This window comes from Nelumbo lutea, chromosome 1, assembly GCF_056320005.1.
Source record: "Nelumbo lutea isolate HS-2025 chromosome 1, American lotus-T2T, whole genome shotgun sequence".
Classification (NCBI taxonomy): Eukaryota; Viridiplantae; Streptophyta; class Magnoliopsida; order Proteales; family Nelumbonaceae; genus Nelumbo; species Nelumbo lutea.
Genome location: NC_142684.1, coordinates 60,296,951 through 60,318,311, shown reverse-complemented (window position 1 = coordinate 60,318,311; position 21,361 = coordinate 60,296,951). Strand labels below are relative to the sequence as shown.

The 21,361-nt window shown below is 40.0% G+C and overlaps 1 protein-coding gene across 2 annotated transcripts in view; it reads left to right on the top strand.

Moving 5' to 3' along the window:
• The window catches only part of EMB1974 (NHL domain-containing protein), an 83,554-nt gene that overhangs the window by 37,294 nt on the left and 24,899 nt on the right, over window positions 1–21,361 (top strand). For both annotated transcript variants that reach the window (XM_088966967.1, XM_088966966.1), the window contains exon 7: window positions 15,096–15,236. In XM_088966967.1, coding sequence (XP_088823093.1) covers window positions 15,096–15,236 — 141 coding nt within the window. The remainder of the gene's footprint in view (window positions 1–15,095; window positions 15,237–21,361) is intronic.

Below are 21,361 nucleotides of genomic sequence, written 5' to 3'. Positions count from 1 at the left end.
TTTTATAAGATGGCTTGGCCCAGGGACCACTTAATGTAAGTGTTGGGCCCATAGGGTCCATATGATGGACTCAAGGGGTTCATTGAGTTTTTCAGTGAATTCGGCTGGGCCTTGTTTTAGAGGTTGGGCCGAACCCATGTGGCTGGTGTGTAGATCAATGCTTGGGTCCCACGCCATACAAAGAAGCCCAACTGGGTAGCAGATTGGAAAGTAATTAGACACTGAACACTTAATGGGCCAAAAGCCCATTTCGAGGTGGGCTGATATGATCACCCATCCATGGGGCGAATTTGAGATTAAAGTTAGTAAAAGGATTGGGCCTTTAGCCTTATCCACTCTTAGAGACCAAATTCAAATTAGATTTGAATCTGGTAACCTCCTGATAAGATCAGGAGTAAGCTAACTCTATCTGCAGAAAGGATTAAGATTATCCCCTATCCAAATACTGATTTGGATTGGGATAACTCCTAATAAGGAGGTTTCTTAATCAAGAAGAAAGGAGGAGATTTAGAACAAAAAAAAAAAAAATCGCCAGATAGAAAATCTCCTGCGAATTGAGATAAGATCTCATATTCTTCAGAAAAAGAGAAAAAGCAGTTCAGCCTTTTTCATTTTGGAGATCTCCTCCTGCCGCCGCCATCTGCCATTGCAAGATTAGATCTTTGTAGAAAAGAAAGTCAAGAAATCTGTTCTTGACATCAGTCTTGCAAGAAAGACTGAAAAAGATTTAGTGTTTAGTACTTCCAGAGGATTCTTGTGAAGGATCCAGTGTGTAGGACGCACCCTGCTGGTTCTGTTCCATTCACAGCTGTGTCATCTTCAGCAAGAATGGATCTTGGAGCATTCTTTGGGCGTGAACACCAACTTTGGGAGATACTGCTTCTCCGGATCAGGTATATTCCTCCCATTTATCTTTTGGTACAGATCTGGTTTGATTATGGTTCAAGTAGGATCCTTGAATATTGTATTCTAAATTTAGGGAATATGATTCCCAGTTGGGAGAAGGTAGGAAATTTTTGAAATTCGCCCACCCATTCCGCAACCTTTATGGCGTCCATTAGATGGATCCTACCATTCTTTCAAGATAGATGATGTGGAGCCATTAGCAAGGGTAACAGATTGTGATGTTGAGCAATGAGTGAGAGATGAAAACACACCTGGAGTTCCGTCATGTGATCGGAGGCTCCAGAATCAATAATCCAGGGGTTGGGTGTGGATGCCAAACAAGCCATACTTGAGTGTGCAAAGGAAGCTGTGTTCTGCTGTGACTTGGATTGAACAAACCTCTCATACTCATCCCGAGGAACACTCACCATCTCCTTGCCTGGGCCATCTGAGGGAGTAGAAGGCAACGTGTCAGCTGGCCGGTTCTCTTGTCTAGAGTTGAAACTGGTGTCACTAGTCATGGCATGGTTGGCCCACGTCGAGGGAGGACCATGTAAGTCATAGCAGTAGTTAATGATATGTCCATCCAATCCACAATGAGTACACTTCCGTGGACCCGAGCCACGTCCTCTACCACGAGCTCCCCCTGAAGCTCTGCCTCCAGTACGACCACCACCACGGGTATGTGTAGATCCACCACTACCACTTCTGCCAGGCTGGGCTCCTCGAGCTCCACTTCTGCCACCTCGACCTCTCGACACTACAAATGCTGATTTATTGGAGACATTAGAATCCATAGATCCAATGGAAGCCCTCCGAAGACGAGCAAACACTTCCTCTAAAGATGGGAGAGCAGATCCCCCTAGTATCTGAGCTCGTACTGGTTCATACTTAGACTTCAGCCCCACCAGAAACCGTGTCACATCAAGCTGCTCTCGCTGTTGCTGTTGAACTTTGACATTAGAAGTGAGAGGATGATAGACATTTAACTCATTACGGATATTCCTCACACTGGCATAGTACTCCTCAAGGCTCTGACTTCCCTGTTGCAGATTGAAGTATTCCTGATACAGTTGATATACCCTAGTGGTATTATCCTGACCTGAATACAGTTTCTTAGCATGATCCCACACCTCTTTGGTTGTGTCAAGAAACATGAAGTTCACACTGATTTTGGGTTCCATACTGTTCCACAACCATGTAATGATCTGTGCATCTTCATACTCTTGAGAATTAGCGGGGGTTTTCTCCTCTCTTATATGCTTCACTTTCTTCTTTGCCTTCAGGAAAACCTCTACAGAATTGGCCCAAGGAACATAATTCTCTCCATTCAGTTTAATGGAGGTCATTTGGACATTCAGGTAGTCAGTAGAGATCATGACACTAGGTTTACTATCACTGTTATCTGCCATTGCCGAACTCCCTTATCACTGAATTATGAGCACTACACACTGCACACTACACACAGACACTTCACCGAAATCTGCACACTGATTTCATTAGTAATAAATGCTGAGAATTGCAACACCACAAACCCTAATCACCGAAATCTGCACACTGATTTTAGCAGTATTAAATGCTGAAAAACTGCAACACCACAACCCCTACTCACCGAAGTCTACAACCTGATTTCAGCAATATCAAGTGCTGAAAATCACACTTGTAACATCACAATCCCTAATCCACACTATTGCCCTTTGAATCACACACAAACCAGAATAAACCCTAGCATAAACCCTAGCACACTGCAATCGAAACCCATCATGCGAACTGTACTACACCTCTCATGTATTCCATAACAGAAAATATGCATAAAAAAACACTTTACCTCATCACCTGAAGGCCAACCACACGAAGGGCTGAGACACCACTACACCACACGTACCAGCCCTAACTAGGGCTTAGAAACCACAACAACCAATCACCAACGGCACAATCGGAGGCATAGGAACCTCCTAGGGAAGAGGGCGATCTTTCCTTTTCAGCCCTTTTCCCAGTCTCCAACTCACAGCTGAGAAACTCAAGAGAAACCCTAATTTGAATGCGCAAAAGACAGAATTCTAGCAAGTTTGATTTGTTGAACCTTGCTTTGATACCATGTTAAAGTTTGACCTGCCCTAGAATTCTGTCTTGTTCGTTGACTGTAAAATAAAGTAAAGTAAAGTAGGAGAAAGAAGAAGAGAGAAAGATGAGGAAAGAGAGAAAGGCTGGTTCGAATTAGAGAAAGATTCATCTCCCTAGATTCGGCCAGACCTGTTATTATATTATTAACTAAATGGAAAAGACTTAAGTGCCCTTCTTTAAGTAAGAAGCACTCGAACTAACATAACAGTACACATCAACCTTCTCAACAAGTACAAAGACCGAAATACCCCTTCACTAACACCACTAACAAGTATGTAGAGAAGATGGGCCGAATGGCCCATAGGTTTATTCTTGTTATTTTGGGCCCATCCTATCAATATTAAGTTTTTTTTTAAGTTCTTTGTAAATTCTTGCCCAACTAAGGGCTTCCTTGTAATTACTCAAATATATCTAATAAAACAGTGTTAGAGGGCTGAGATAGAGAGTGTTCGAAATCCTCTTCTTAGAACCCTCATTGCAGAACACTCAACTCTCCTCTCCTCTCTTCAGTTTCAACATGGTATCAGAGCGTATCTGAACTTGAACATCCTAGGGCTAGAGGCTTAGTCACGTACTGCTTGATTCTTGGAGGTCATTGGACGAGCCCAAGACTAGAATCTCTTGGAGAAGGGGTTCGGTGACAAGGAAGAATCAAAGAAGAAGAAAAAAGGGGAAGGGGAACAGCTCGGTTTTGTTTTTGAAGCTCGACTGTGTTTGGACTGTTGAAGCTCGAACAGTAAGCTGTGTTCAGTTTTCTGGTTCTTTTTTGAAGCTCGACTGTGTTTGGACTGTTGAAGCTCGAACTGTAAGTTGTGCTCAGTTTTCTAGTTCTGTTTTGTATTACCTTCGACTGTGTTTGGACTGTTGAAATGTCCGAAAATTCTAGCTGTTTTGTACTACCTTCAACTGCATTAAATCTGGTTTAACCCAGAAATTTCTGGGTTGTTTTTCTCTTCTTCTTGGACTGTTAAAACCTGCTGAAACATCCTTGTAACAAGGCTGTGTATTGTTATTCTTGTTCAGCTGTTTTAGGGGGCTGTATGAACTGTTTTTGGGGTATTTTCTCTTCCTTGACAGTGGGGTTGTCTCTATTGCCCATACTGTGTTTGTGAAAAGACCTATTCAGCAATACCGATTGGTACTTACTCTTCTTGGCTGAGTGTACAACCTTGAAAAGGTACTTCGGCTGAGTGCACAGTGCCTAGGAGTTTCTGATTACTTCTTGAAGCCTGAACTCAGTGAATTGTCTTCTTGTGGTCGGCTGAACTCAGTGTGTTGCCTCCTTGTGGTCGGCTGAACTCAGTTATTGCTTGTCCTTATTCAGTATACTTGTAGAAGTCATCTGAAATCATATTTGGAGTGTTTACATGATGTACTCCTCAGAGTTTGAAAACAAAAGTGGTGCTGAATATGGACTGGGTCAGGGGACTCCAAGTGATTCCTTATTGACTGTGACCACAGTTAAACTAGATGGAACTAATTATCTGGCATGGTCACAATTAGTAAAGATTCATGTATGTAGTAGAGGAAAGTGGGGGTTTATTTCCGGGAGTAAGAAGGCTCCCCCAGAAGATGATCCATCCTACGAGAAGTGGATGGAAGAAAATTACACTGTCATTGGGTGGCTTGTGAACTCAATGTAGCCACAAATCAGTCAACACTACCTATGGATGAATTCAACAAAAGAAATTTGGGACAGTGTTGCAGAAACCTATTCCCAAAAACTCAATGTGGCCCGGGCATATAAATTGAGAAGTGATGTAAAGAATTTAAGGCAAGGAGAGAAACCTCTTGCTGTATATTTCTCAACCCTGAAATCCCTATGGCAAGAGATTAACCTAATAGAAGCTGTAACTTGGGACACCACTAATGATGCAGAGACCTACAGAAAATTGGTTGAAAGGAACTGGGTTTTTGAGTTCTTAACTAGACTAAACCCGGAATATGATATCACAAAACAAAATATTCTTTCAAAGGAGTGTGTCTCTTTGTCACAAACTTATGCATTGGTGAGTAGTGAAGAGAGCAGAAGGGCTGTCCAGGTTCAAGGGGCTGATGTTAATGATCACTTTGCCAATATGGGGATTAAACCTAAAGGGAATGTTGGAACTTCTAGTGGCACAGGAAAGAAAGAAGTTGTATGTGAGTACTGCAAGAAGCCGAAGCACACCAAAGACAAGTGCTGGAAGTTACATCCTAATCATGTTCCCATTCGGTTTCAGGAAAAATATGATAGTAAAAGATCAGGAAGTGCAAATGTAGCTATCGGGCCAGATAGTGAAGAGATGTCTGCTTCTGCACAGTTGGCAACCATGAGAGCAGAATATGAAAAGTTTGGGAAGATGATCAGTCAGCTGAGTGATGTGACCTCTGCCTCCAACCCTTCAGGAAATTCTACTACTTCAGCATTTGCTCATTCAGGTATAAGGGCTTCTGCTAATCATGCTACCTCTTCAGGTAATCTCAAGATCCCTTGGATTATTGACTCAGGTGCTTCTGACCATATGACCAATCTGTCTACCTTGTTTGTTTCATATGACTTACTTTCTGGACATGATAAAATCACTTTAGCTGATGGTTCACTTGCCCCTATCTCTGGTAAGGGAACCATCAAGGCTACGGATTCCTTGTACCTACCTTCTGCCCTTCATGTACCTAAACTAAATACAAATTTGTTGTTTGTGAGCAGTTTAACCAAGTCACTAAACTGTTGTGTAACATTTTTTCCTTTCTACTGTGTTTTTCAGGATTTGGAGTCTCAGAAGGTGATTGGGAGTGGCCATGAGGCGAACGGAATATACCTGCTTGATACTCCGGGACAATGCACTGATCATCTTGGGAATGTTGCTCTTGGATCTATCTCTTCAGAGTCTGTTAGTCGGATTATGTTGTGTCATTGTTGTTTTGGTCATCTGTCTTTTTCGGCATTGAGTCATCTATTCCTTGAACTGTTTAAGGGAATTAGTCTGTTCAGTCTTCATTGTGAGTCTTGTGAATTGTCAAAGCATTGTAGAAGCAAGTATCCTTTGAGAAATAAAAGATCTTTTTCTCCTTTTAATATTGTGCATTCTGATGTGTTGGGGCTTTACCACTTACCCTCCATGAGTGGCTACAAATATTTTATCTTGTTTATTGATGACTTTTCACGATTCACTTGGATATTCCTGATGAAATCCCGTGATGAAGTTCCAAGACTTGTAAAACAATTCCATGAATTTGTTCTAACCCAATTTGATATCAGGATTAAAATCTTCAGATCGGACAATGCAAAAGAATACCTTGAGAAAAACCTATCTTGCTATTTTTCTGACATGGGGGTTATTCGTCAAAGCTCATGTGCTAGGACCCCAGAACAGAATGGGGTTGCTGAGAGGAAAAACAGGCATATTGTTGAGGTTGCAAGAAGTATCTTATTTGCCTCACATGTTCCTACCAGGTTTTGGGGTGATGCTGTACTTACTGCTACCCATCTTGTAAACCGCATGCCATCTAGGGTTTTGGGGTTTAAGTCTCCTTTCACTCTTCTTCATCCGGACAAAGACCTTTTTCCTGTTCTTATTCGTGTCTTTGGCTGCACCTGTTATGTACATGTTCCAAGTGTCCAAAGGCATAAGTTTGAACCCAAAGCCCAAAAGTGTATCTTCCTTGGTTATTCCCCCAAACATAAGGGTTATTGCTGTTTTGATCCAAAGTTTGGCAATCGGTATGTCTCAATGGATGTCACATTTGATGAGTTTTCCCCTGTTTATGGTTCCTCTCCAGAAGGACATTGTCCACAGGGGGAGGATTTGACACAGGTGTTTGCTCTTCCTCTTCCTGCCCCTGTTGAGTTCCTTGATGTGTCTGCCTCTCCCTCAAATGAATCAAGGTTGGATCAGTCGTTCCATTCTCCTTGTCCCGGTACCCTACCTCCTCGTCCTATCCTCAATCCCAAGGTGTATCAAAGGCAGAGATCCAGAAATGTGCAGGTTGTTTCTCCTACAACACATGAGGCTCCTACACTTCCAGTCACAGAAGAGACAACAGGTACACTGGTTCAACACCTTTGAATTCATCCTTCCCTGACCTTGATATTCCCATTGCTGTTAGAAAAGGAAAACGGAAGTGCACTGCACACTGCATTTCCAAGCACCTTTCTTACAGTTTGCTTTCACCTTCATATTTTGCCTATCTCTCTTCTGTTGCTTCTCATCCTATTCCTAGGTCTGTGTCAAAAGCTCTTAAGATTCCAGAATGGAGGGATGCTATGAAATCTGAAATAGATGCCCTACACAAGAATGACACATGGGAAGTGGTGGATTTGCCTGAAGGGAAGGATCCTGTTGGTTGCAAGTGGGTCTTTACTATCAAATACAGAGCTGATGGCACCATTGAAAGGTACAAGGCCAGGCTGGTTGCAAAATGCTATACACAGACATATGGGATTGATTATTTAGAGACTTTTGCACCTGTTGCCAAGATGACATCTGTGAGGGTTCTTCTATCTTTAGCTGCTCACTTTGACTGGCCCCTTTATCAATTGGATGTGAAGAATGCATTTCTGAATGGTGAATTACATGAGGAGGTTTACATGTCTCTTCCTCCAGGGATGTATGAAACTGATATAAAAGGGAAGGTATGCAGGCTGAAGAAATCTCTTTATGGACTAAAACAGTCCCCTAGAGCATGGTTTGAGAGATTTAGAACAGCACTTGTTAACTTTGGTTATGTGCAGACACAGTCCGATCATACTCTTTTTGTGAAGAGGAGTGGACCTCTGGCAGTATACCTCATTGTGTATGTAGATGATATTGTAGTGACGGGTAATGATTCCTCAGGAATTCATGATCTAAAATCTTTACTCCATACAGAGTTTGAGATTAAAGATTTGGGGGAATTGAGATACTTTCTTGGCATAGAAGTGGCTCGATCCAAGGATGGGATTCTTATCTCCCAAAGGAAGTATGTTCTTGACTTGCTCTCTGAAACTGGAAAGATGGGTGCTAGACCAGCTGCTACTCCTATTGATATGAGTCATAAACTCTCAGCCTCAGAAGGGACATTGTTAGAAGACAAAGGAATCTTTCAGAGACTTCTTGGGAAACTTTTGTATCTATGCATGACTCTGCTAGATATTGCATATGCAGTCAGTTGCATTAGCCAATTCATGCATGCTCCTCGAGACACTCATTTGGCAGCTGCAGAGAGAATCCTGTGCTATTTGAAGGGCTCCCCAAGAAAGGGTATTCTGTTTGCCAAGCATGGTCATATGAAACTTGAAGCTTACACCGATGCTGACTGGGCCGGGAACATTGATGACAAAAGATCTACCTCTGGGTATTGCAGCTTGGTAGCTGGTAATGTTGTTTCTTGGAGAAGCAAGAAACAATCGGTTGTTGCTCGGTCTTCTGCTGAAGCAGAATACAGGGCCATGGCACATGGGGTTTCTGAATTATTATGGCTAAAATCTTTGATGGAAGAACTTGGAGTTGAATATGACAAGCCAATGATGTTGTACTGTGATAATCAGGCTGCCATCAACATTGCTCACAACCCAGTGCAACATGATAGAACCAAGCATATTGAAGTTGATCGACACTTCATTAGGGAAAGGGTCTCTTCGGGTGAAGTGTGTCTTCCTTTCATCACATCTGAAGGACAGTTGGCAGATTTTCTTACCAAAGGCATTCCCAAGTACAAACTTCAGCATGATGCCAGCAAGCTTGGCATGATTGACATCTATGCTCAGTTTGAGGGGGAGTGTAGAGAAGATGGGCCGAATGGCCCATAGGTTGTTTATTCTTCTTGTTATTTTGGGCCCATTCTGTCAATATTAAGTTTTTTTTTTAAGTTCTTTGTAAATTCTTGCCCAACTAAGGGCCTCCTTGTAATTACTCAAATATATTTAATAAAACAGTGTTAGAGGGCTGAGATAGAGAGTGTTTGAAATCCTCTTCTCAGAACCCTCATTGCAGAACACTCAACTCTCCTCTCCTCTCCTCTCTTCAGTTTCAACAAAGTATATAGGGGTAGAAGACCTAAGAAATCATAAAGTCTTGTTGGAAATTGTGGAGAGGTGTGAAAGAGTGGATATATATCTAAGGATTTGAGAGTGAGGCATTGATGGGGACCTTTGGTGGGGCTCGTGGGGTCATGGCAATAGGGGAAAAACATGATCTTGCAAGACCAAGTGAGATCCAGTGAGAAAGGATCTCATGCGTTGAGGGTCTTGCAAACACAACAAGGCCTCACTAGTGAGTGAGATCCAGCTAGAATTGATAAATAGTCTTGACCTTGTGATCAACCAGTCTCATATGAGGCTTGAATTAAGATCTCAGCCTATGGGAGTGCACTTGGGGGGAGACGCATGACTGCCTTTGAGAAACCACGATTGGTTGTACCGGATGACCATGTGGACACACGTTATCTCCTAAGTGGCCCCCAAGAATGTGGTCTAACACAATGTTTTAAAAGCGCAAGGGCCATTTTGCACCCAAGGCGTAAGGCACAATGCAAGGCGTGCGCCTTTTTGAAGCAAGGTGCCAAAATGCAAAAAAATTCCAAAAAAATTCAAAAAATGCTAAAAAAATTCAAAAAGTGCAAAATATAAACACTATTAATTAAAATATAACTTAAATTTTAAAATAAATGTAAAAACCTATTATCTAAATTAAAATACATAAACATAACATGTAAAACATATTTAAAATGAAAATTTAAAAATAAAATCAATCATAACATATAAAATATATTCAAGCATGTAGACTTTTAATCTCTTTTTTTTTCCCAATTGCATTGTCTCAGTTTGGAAAGAGTACAAATACAAATATGTAGAGTGCAAAACCTTGTGTTTTGTATTATTTTGTATGTATTTGTATTGTACATTTTTGTTTTTGTACTCTTTCCAAACTGAGCCGTTATTTCAAATAGCTAATGTGATGCTAAAAATTATACGTTTCTGATTCTACGAGCCGCCTTTGTACCAAGCCCCTCGAGGCAAGACCAAAGAAGTCCATATCAGGGTCTTAACTTCTTAATCCCTATTACAATAAGGTTTTATAACTTTGTCTTTTAAAAATATCTTTTATTAGGATGAATGAAGGAGCAACATTGGCAAATACGGGTAGCTGCTAAGCATAAAAAAACAGAAAAAATGCAGAAATTTTCAAAGGGTGCGTGCTTGGGCTGAAGTGCAAGGTGCACTAGGCGCATGCCTACGGCACACCAAGTACGCACCTTTTGAAAGTGCTGTGCCTCGAATGCGCCTCGCTTGTGCACCTAAGCTCACCTTTGAAATCACTGTTCTAACAGCATTGCGGTACACAGGACACATGTCTACTGGGGAGAAAAAGACAGGATTTTTCTCCTGCATGTTGGTTAAGGTAGAGAAGGTTCTAGAATATACATGCTCATGTGCATAGCCTGGTTCCCCGATTCTATAAATAGGCTAGGGCCCTGAGGAGAGGATGTGTATCTCAATACTCTAAACCTCGATTATACCTTGGTGGGTGGTAATGTTGTATCATGGAGAAAGTTTAGAACCGAAAGGCATCTAGGGAAACCATGTCCCCCCAAGGGTGGAAGATTTAGCTTGGTTAGTGGCGTTGAATATCATTTTGACATTAAACCATCTTCAAAATAGAGGTTTTCACCTTGCTAGTAGATGCTATCTTTGTGAGAATGCAGTGGAGAATGTCTATCATTTGCTTGTTGAGTGCCTTTTCTCTATGTTCATTTGGGGCTTATTCTTTAGGCTCTTCATGTCTGGCAGTTGGTTTCCTAATCCTATGGAGGAGATTTTCTCCAAGTAATCAAAGGTAAAGGGAATTTCAAGGCAAAGATTGACTGTTGCTGCATTTTTTTTTGTCTGTTAGGAACTTTGGAAAGAAAGAAGTAGAAGAATATTTGAAGAGAAGGCTCAAACAAGGGAAAATCGATTCAGAGGATATGTAAAATCACCCAACTTCACTAGTACAGTCCACAGGAATATTTCTTCCCATAGAGGACTTGAAATCCTCCAATGAAAAAGGCAGAACAGATTTCTAGTGTTGACAGTCCAACTCAGTAGTGTCTCAGGACTGTCAGACTGAGGAGAGGGATGGAATCACCCCAGAACTGATTTAGCACTTCAAAAAAACAATTAAGAAGTAGGAAAGCCCTAGGGCGGGATCAAATCTGGGGTTCAAGAAGAAAAAAAAAATCAAATTGAGAGAACAGCAGATGGGATTCACCAACCTGATGCGTGCACTTTTCCAGAAACTGCCGCCCTAGAGAGGAGAACAGAACTCCCCAAATGCAAGTCCTCTTTCACTGAAACTTTCTGAGTGGGTAGGCTTGGTCAGGGTGACACAGTAGACACGGTAAGGGCAAGACCACGGGGCTGAACAAATGAAGATCTTGAACTGGAATGTTAGGGGACTGGGAGGATAGTTAAAAAGAAGCATGGTCAAAGACACCTTAATCAGGAAAAATCCGGACATTGTAATCCTTCAGGAAACAAAAAGGGAAGTAGTGGATAGAAAGAAAGCGCATTAAAGCTATCTGGGGAATCAGAGGGAGAAAATGGGCAGTCTTGCTAACTACTGGGATTGCAGGAGGTATCATCATCATGTGGAGAGAAGAGACTGTGACAGGCCTGGAAATTGACAATGGGGATTACACTATCAATTCTTTTCAGATGTGTTTCAGATGGTTTCAATTGGATCCTAACAGGAGTTTATGGGTCCAACTCTCCTACTGAAATTTCTACACTGTGGGATGAGCTAGACTCAATTCATTAGTTTGAAGAATTTTCTTGGTGTATCGGGGGAGATTTTAACACCACAAGGTTTTGCAGGGAGAACTCGAACAACAGAAGGTTGACTAGAAGTATGAAGGATTTCTCGAAGTTCATTGCTAGGCACAATCTCCGAGATCTTCCTCTCTACATTGGGAAATTCAGATGGTCTAACTTGCAAGAAAGAGCCATTTGCAGCAGATTAGACAGATTTCTGATAACAAACGAATAGGAGGAACATTTCCTTGACTTTATTCAGGCCTTAAGCTCTTGATGCACATTAGACCATTGGCCGGTCATCTTGCAAAATGAGGTTTTGAAAAAAGGGAAAACCCCTTTTAGAGTGGAGAAGGTGTGGATTTATCACAAGGATTCTCATCAAAAGGTGACTTCTTGGTGGGAGGAATGTAGGGTGGAAGGTTGGGCTGGGTTTCGCTTCTTGCAGAAATTGAAATATTTGAAAAGGAAGTTGAAGATTTGGGGAAGAGAGGAATTTAAAAAGTGGACAGAAGATAAAACAAGTTAATTATGGCTTTGAATGATCTACACTTGAAGGAGTAGAATGGGACTCTAGACATTGAAGATTTCAGGAAAAGAGAGGCACTAAAGACTGATTGGGAAAAGATAATTAGGAGAGAAGAAATTTTTTGGAGACAAAGATCCAAAATTAAATGGTTGAATGTAGGGGACGACAGCTCAAAATTTTTCCACAGCTATGCCTTAGGGAGACATAGGAAAAATCACATTTCCAAATTGAAGGTTGGACATAGAGATGTTGATGATCAAAAGGAAATTGCAGAGAACATTTCGAAGCATTTCAAAGAAGTTTTTTCTATGGTTTCTCCAAGAAAACACTTCTTGACTTCTTTGGATGGCCACACCTTATTAGAGGAGAAGAAGACCTGGTTAGAGAAGGATTTTGAAGAACAAGAGATTAAGGTGGCTATTGATAGTATGGATGGGGATCGTGCTCCTGGGCCAGATGGCTTCCACATGTTCTTCTTTCAACCTGGCTGGGACACAATCAAATTGGACTTAATGGAGGTGTTTAATGATTTCTACTATTCAGCCATAATAAACAAGGGAAACAACTCAACTTTTATAGCTCTAATTCCAAAAAAAGAAGGCATCTTGGAAGTAAAAGAGTTTTGTCCCATAAGTTTGATTGGAAGCATATACAAAATTTTGGCCAAGGTATGGCGAATAGGCTGAAAGAGGTCTTGGGGGATCTAATTTCCAAAAATCAATTTGCATTTGTAAAAGGGAGACAAATAGTGGACATTATTCTAGTGGCTGACGAATACTTAGAAGAAAGAAGACAAAAAAAAAAAAAAACATCTCAGCTCTCGGGAGTTGTAGTGAAAATTGACTTAGAAAAGGCATAGGACAAAGTCAATTGGAATTGCCTCCTAGAGATTCTGTAGGTAAAAGGTTTTGGCCCTAGATGGGTGCGGTGGATAAAAGGTTGTATTTGTTCTGCCTGGTTTTCGGTATTGGTGAATAGAGAGCCTAAAGGCTATTTTAAGGCTAGACGGGGCCTTGGACAAGGATGTCCACTCTCCCACTTATTATTCACCTTAGTTGTTGATGTGTTAAGCTAATTCTTTGAGAGAGCAAAACGTTTAAATTTGCTGAAGGGATTTGAAGTAGGCAGAGAAGCAATTCAATTCTCCCATCTACTTTTTGCTGATGATATTCTCCTTTTCTTGGATGTTGATTTGGAGACAATAAAAAATCTGAAGCGGATTCTAACATACTTTGAAATGGTGCCAGGACTTAAAGTGAATTTCTCAAAAAGCAGTTTAGTGGGAAAACTTTGTTGGAAAACTTCAAGGAAGCTCTTGGGTGCAAAGTTGAAAATTGGCCTATTCTTTATTTGGGGATGCCCTGGGATGAAACCCTAGAAGTGAAAGCTTTTGGGATCTGGTGATAGAAAAGTGTGAACAAAGACTGGCCACATGGAAGAAGAATTACCTATCAAAGGGTGGTAGGCTGACTTTAATCAAGGCTTCTTTGACTAATCTGCCCACGTATCTTTTTGTGTTTTTGGTCCTAGCAAAAATCAGAAACAAAATTGAAAAACTTAAATGTGTTATATATCATATAAATATATTTTGCAAAACCAAATCTCAAGCACAGTTGAAATCTACTGTCGGTTTAGGTTTCCATCAGAGAGAGTGTAAGCCCTATCATTCACTTTGTCCGACAAAGGGGCCGATCCTATCACTATGATCACCCACTCAAGTGAATTCTTAGATTGCCCCAACATACTCAGGTTTTGGCCCTCAATGGATCTCACTGATTGGCATATCAAAGACAACTCAATCCAAAACCTAGTGCAGTACCATAATCAAGTTTAGGGGTTATGTGTAACTTTCCAATTTTGCCCATCAATCTCCAAAATCTAGGGCATAACTGGAAAATGGTCCGGGTTCAATGTTTCAACCAAACACACACTACATGTGCTTTGGGTCTAACCTTAGCAGCTGAAACAAGCTGCCCCAACTTCTTTGGCCGCACATCAGTGTCAGCCTTGGCAGGATAAACTCCCCAAGTCTATCCAATGGTTAAGAACATTCTAAACTAACACGAGTCTGATAAGTGTCCAATTTAAGGGGTAATTTCACAGAAACATACCAACATCAACATGAAACAATAATGCACTTTTATTCATTTACAATAAATGTATGTGTACATCAATCTGATTGGAGCTAAGAGGGCATAGACAGTCTAACAGGGGGGACCACTCAACCGGTGGATTCAAGTGTAGTTTGCACTTGAGTTTCTTCAAGTGCAACTTAGATGTGAAATGTATCCTTCATCCGTTTAGAGGCAGCTATGGGCACCATTTGCTGGATAATGGGCCCCACTGGCTTGAAAAACACTACTACTCTGGATAAGGGGACTACATTGCCTTTTCTAAGGGAGATGATATAGTATAGAGTTGATTAGGAGGCTTCTGTATATGTTTAACTCCATTATGGTCATTGCAGATCAATGTTTTGATGCTGTGCAATGAAGTGACGAGAAACTAATTCATCCATGTTTATGATGGAATTCTGATTGCTTATGCAATGTCCCACCTGTAGCAGTTGTGGCACTAAAAACCTCTGAAATCTAATGTTGATCGGGCACCTTAAATGCGCTGAGCTAAATGATTGAAGAAGTTTGGTATATTGTTATTTGAGTTCTTTTATTTTTTTTATCATGTGGGTGCCATTTTGTGTTTTTTATTCCATGATTAGTCACTATTTATTTTTTTAATTTATGAATGTTGCAAATTTCATTGTTATCTTGTAATTTTGATTGTGTGTTTGGTATCTATCTGCAGATATTGAGGAATTAAACTTGTTACATAGTGGAGATTCTTTGACAGTCCAGAAGTTTCAAGGCACTGGAGTAAAGCAGTCTGAGTTCATTAAGGAACCATACATTTGTTCATTTCTCCAAAACTTACTTTTATACTTTCCAGGTGTAGTTTTACTGCTAGGCTATACTATGTACTTGCTATTTGACAACAACTTCTTATCAATTACTTGTATTCCTTCTTATTCTATTGAATACTTTTTTTTTTCTTTCTATATGTAACTACATTTTTTGTTCATTCACTTCTAAGTTGGACATTGATGTAATCTAGAGGTTTAAAACATTACTGAAATACTTAATAGGGGGAAAAGGAACAAAAAGACATGATAACTTAGTATTAACAAATTGCCTCTTCTAGGTCATTGTGTTTTATATTCATTATTTGTTAAATTGTGTGCTGATGACATTGTTTCAATTGCTAAAATTAATGAAAGATTAAATGCAAAATTAAGTTTATGGATAAATACCTAGAAACAAGAGGTTTTAAAATAAGGAGTGTAGGACTAAAACAGAATATATGATATGCAAATTTAATAATAATAGAATACTTGTAAAATATTAGAAATTATTACGTAGTCCCCTTCATGCAAAGTGAAATGACAATTCTGTTCTTTTGCATCTAAATTTGGACTAATCACCATTTAATGGGATTTCACCAAGAGTCCTACTGTTTCTAGGAAGCCACCTAACTTACTTTTCATATTCACTCAAAACTCCTCTAGAGCTAGAATGCTAGAGTCCTAATGCAACTAGGACCTCTCTGGGAGTCTTAGTTCAACTTTATCATCCCAATGTTACCTTGAGACTTATATGGGAGTCTTCATCTTATTGGATTCTTTTGCCAGAGTCGTAGTCTAAGTAGGATTGCTGGCCAGAGTCTCGATTCAACTCAACTTCTTGACGGTAATACTCTCGTCTAAGGGTGCAGATCCCTCATTGGACATATATGGGAGTCTTCATCTTATTGGATTCTTTTGCCAGAGTCGTAGTCCAAGTAGGATTGCTGGCCAGAGTCTCGATTCAACTCAACTTCTTGACGGTAATACTCTCTTGTCTAAGGGTGCAGATCCCTCATTGGACATTCTCAGAATCACAGAATTGCTCTCAATTACCAAACATATTGGATCTATCAACTAAACCTTTAGTAGCCTTACCTATGGCATATCAAAGTGATTGATCTCAACCCTACAATCTTGGAACTACTTAGGTCCAAGTACAGAAAAGACTTTGTATCTAAATGATTCACGTAATTGATAGTAATGTTAGTCCTTCAATGGGTTAACTCATCTGGATCATATCAGTGTGTACACACCCACTTGGCAGTCCAGAGTGTCACCCTAATTGCTAAGATATCCTAGTACACACCGCTCCGCCTCACTTACCTCTGCTTCGACAAGACCCTCCCTTTTAACTAGTGCTATGCATCTTCTTTATTAATATAAAAGATTTTTATTAAAAATAAAGAAAAATGAGATTCTTCTGCTTCTTCTTCCTCCTCAGCCCCCCTCCTCTTAAGGAGGCTTACGTCTCTTACGTTCTGAACTATGCCTCATGCCTCTAGGTAGTGGAATGCCTCGCTTCACGCCTCTGCGTTTTAAAATATTGGTGAGAAGCCCAGGTTTACCCTTAGGATATTTCATGTCAATAAGGAACCGGATGATTTAGAAGGTGTCTATCAACTACAATCTTGGAACTACTTAGGCCCAAAGACAGAAAAGACTTTGTATCTATGTGATTCATGTAATTGACAATAACATTAGTCCTTTGGTGGATTAACTCATCTGGATAATATCAATGTGTGTCCCAGTACACACCCACATGGTAGTCTAGAGTCTCAACCTAATGGTTGAGATACCACCACACCACCTTTTGGCAATGTTTTAAAAACTGATCTGGAGGTTGAACAAATTTTGCCTCCAGGTTGTGGGTCACCTGTTCCACTGTCTAGGTTGAATGGGTCAGACCGTGCCATGTCAACATATGTAATATACACACACACACACACGCACATATATATATATATATATGTATAAACATGTATTTTATCAATAAAATAATATTTAACTATTTTTACATGTAATATTTGTATATATAAATAATATTTTTTATTTAACATATATATATATATATATTGATGATTAACCTCAAAATTTTATTAATAAGAGCAAATTTTGGAAGTACAACAGATAAAAGTAAAGATCAAAGTTCATGAGTGATAAAAACTTCTCATCTTTCCCCCAAATGCCCCATCTCCCTTATAGTTGTGCCCAAAACAAAGAACCTCTCACCACCCCTGCTTGGACACTTGGCAAAGGCATTGGCTATAGAATTAGCACTCTGCTTAACCCACCCTATCCTTACACTTTTTGATAAATTTTTAGATTTTGTAAAAATGCTAAAAATTACGATTTGAGGCCAAAAAAAGGTTATTTGGTGAAATGGTTGCTCTCAGGTGTGGCTGCGATGTTTCTTGCACAGATCTTCAGGACAGTAAAAAATGATAACTCTTGCTCCCATGTGGATGCTGTAACAAGGGTGCAAGAGTTAGACAGCCGATCACAGCGTCAAATGGAAAACCATTCTTTTGTATATTCCACAATGGGAAGAGCCATTGTTGAAATCCAGGTTTTGTATGCTTCTTATTCTGGAGAACAAAGAAGTAGAAGTAGTTTTCAACTGTTCCAGGAGATTAATTCAGTGACAGTTAAGGGTCGTTTATTTCAACTGTCTTCTAATTTCCAGGGCTAGTTCATAGAAACAGATCTGTAGCTCACCTTGCAGAGCTGGTGATGAAACAAAGCAGTGATCTTTGAAAGAAACAGGTGGAGTCATGAAATCTAGGTGATTTGTGTGGTTTGAGAAGTTTGGGAACAACATTCAGAGAGAGGGAAGTGATAGGGGTATTTTATCTTTTTGATTACCAAAGAGAAATTTCAAGAACAAAAGTAAAAGTTAATACAAAGAGGAAAACTGCCTCCCAAAGTACTACATTCAGTATTACATAGCAGCCCAAAACAGATGCTGACTCATTACTCCTTGCTTAGCAAGGGAATCTGCTAACCCATTTGCAGTCTTTCTCACCCATTTAAATTCAACATTTATGTCCTTATCAATATTTTCGAGTTTCCTAAAAGCATGTCTAAGAGTCCATGGAGTCTGGATGCTATCACTGGCCCATGAAAAATTAGCTTTGAATCCCCTTCCACCTCCACCTGTCTGTATCCCAGTGGTTTTGCTAATCGAAGACCTTGAAGCAAGGCCAAAAGTTCAGCTTTCAATGAGTTTACCAGTCCTATGGGTAATGAATAGAGAGCCTGTATTCTACTTTCAGAATTCCTGATCACACCAGCTACTCTAGCCATGCCCGGATTTCCAAAGAAGCTGCCATCAAAGTTCAGCTTCACTTTATTTCCTTCAAGAGGTTTCAAATCCAGCCTTGTCTTTTCTTTTTCTCTTGATGATTGTACCACCTCTGTCCAAGCTCTAAAGATATCAGTAACAGAAAAAACTTGAAAGCTTTCTATGGTTTTTACCCAGTGTGCAACCTTTATTTTGATGCTGTCCAAAATCTCCTCCAAAGATCTACTTTTCCCACTGAAGGCTCATCCATTCCTTTCTTCCCAAACCACCCCAAGTGATGGGGGTTCAGAATAAAAAATCATGAGAAAATGCCCTTACACATTTCCAGTCATTGTATGAGGTCACTTGAGCACTCCCAGACGGAAACATGGACAGCTGCTAGTGAACAATGAAGCAAGTAAAGCAAATGCAAAATATGGGGGGTATCTTAATAATGAGAAAATCTATAATGCCGGAAAGGCTTTGACCAAGCAAAACCTCCCTTGAATTTTGAGGAAAACCAACTCGATTGGTTCCCACTTTTATCATGTCTGTTGATTGGTTATATGTTTTTCCGTATCATGTCTTTCCAGCATCATAGTCAAGCCCCTTAGTAATACGCAAATTGTAGGGGGTGTTTTAGTAACTAGGCAAAACTATAAGGGTTGTCTAAGTAAATGACCTTATAAAGTACCATTGAAATTGAGCTTCATAACTTCATATAGAGGAAGCCCTGTTCTGTATGACTCAATGCCTCTGTATTTGCAAAATATGGGGAGTATCTTAATAATGAGAAAATCTATAATGCCGGAAAGGCTTTGACCAAGCAAAACCTCCCTTGAATTTTGAGGAAAACCAACTCGATTGGTTCCCACTTTTATCATGTCTGTTGATTGGTTATATGTTTTTCCGTATCATGTCTTTCCAGCATCATAGTCAAGCCCCTTAGTAATACGCAAATTGTAGGGGGTGTTTTAGTAACTAGGCAAAACTATAAGGGTTGTCTAAGTAAATGACCTTATAAAGTACCATTGAAATTGAGCTTCATAACTTCATATAGAGGAAGCCCTGTTCTGTATGACTCAATGCCTCTGTATTTGCAAAATATGGGGGGTATCTTAATAATGAGAAAATCTATAATGCCGGAAAGGCTTTGACCAAGCAAAACCTCCCTTGAATTTTGAGGAAAACCAACTCGATTGGTTCCCACTTTTATCATGTCTGTTGATTGGTTATATGTTTTTCCGTATCATGTCTTTCCAGCATCATAGTCAAGCCCCTTAGTAATACGCAAATTGTAGGGGGTGTTTTAGTAACTAGGCAAAACTATAAGGGTTGTCTAAGTAAATGACCTTATAAAGTACCATTGAAATTGAGCTTCATAACTTCATATAGAGGAAGCCCTGTTCTGTATGACTCAATGCCTCTGTATTTGCAAAATATGGGGGTATCTTAATAATGAGAAAATCTATAATGCCGGAAAGGCTTTGACCAAGCAAAACCTCCCTTGAATTTTGAGGAAAACCAACTCGATTGGTTCCCACTTTTATCATGTCTGTTGATTGGTTATATGTTTTTCCGTATCATGTCTTTCCAGCATCATAGTCAAGCCCCTTAGTAATACGCAAATTGTAGGGGGTGTTTTAGTAACTAGGCAAAACTATAAGGGTTGTCTAAGTAAATGACCTTATAAAGTACCATTGAAATTGAGCTTCATAACTTCATATAGAGGAAGCCCTGTTCTGTATGACTCAATGCCTCTGTATTGCAAAATTTGCGATGATCTTCCCTCAATAACTGAATATACAAAAAGGTTGGTGAAATTGTCTCTTTTCAATGTTCAATGGAGCACTCTAATAGTAAAAGGGTAAAATTAGTCATTAACCATGTACATTCATGGTAGTTGGTTTAAGCATTTTTTTGATAGGTTAGTTTCTTTAAGCATTTTTTGTGCTTATCTATAATTATTTATAGTACTATATATGCTTTCATTTTGGTACATTTATGGTAGTTACTTTAAGCATGTCATGGTGCATTATTGGTGAAATTGTCTCTTTTTAATGTTCAATGGAGCACTCTAATAGTAAAAGGGTAAAATTGGTCATTAACCATGTACATTCATGGTAGTTGGTTTAAGCATTTTTTTTATAGGTTAGTTGCTTTAAGCATTTTTTGTGCTTATCTATAATTATTTGAAGTAGTACTATATATGCTTTCATTTTGGTACACTTATGGTAATTACTTTAAGCATGTCACGGTGCATTATTGGTTGCTAGTGTAAGGCTTTTTTTTTTTTTTTATAATGTTTTGTTGGTGTAAGGCTTATAATAAAAGGTGACAGTGGAGGAATTATTTTATGTTTACTTATGGAATTTCTACGAAGGGTTAAACTAAAAAATCTAGGTTGTGGACTTACTCTGAAGAACAAAGGTTGCAACTCCCTATCCTAACCTGTCTAGCTTTCCAAGCGAGGCACACTCAAAACACCCTAAGGCATACACTTGCAATATGGATGCTGTTGTCGCTCGGATTGGCTGAGGGCAACACAGTAATTTCACTCTTGAGATCCGGGGCTGAATCGAGGGCTTCAGGGCTCCAGGTACTTCGCGAGGGAGCTGAAGCTGAGGGCTTGTTGAGGATCGGTGGGGTGTGCTGAGGCCGGGGCTGGAGGTCGAGGCAGATCACCTTCTTGGATATGGAAGAGGCCGAGGACCAGTGGCCGAGGTGGATGGTCTTGGAAGAGGTGGTGTCGAAGTAAAGCTACTCATCCGTGCGTACGAGGGATCCGAAGAAGCCCGAAGAGTTTGCTTTGCAAGGAAGTGTCAAAGGCCTCGGGTGAAGACCCGAGGCAAGGACTCCGACGATCAAGTTAGTGTCCGCACGAGGCAAGTA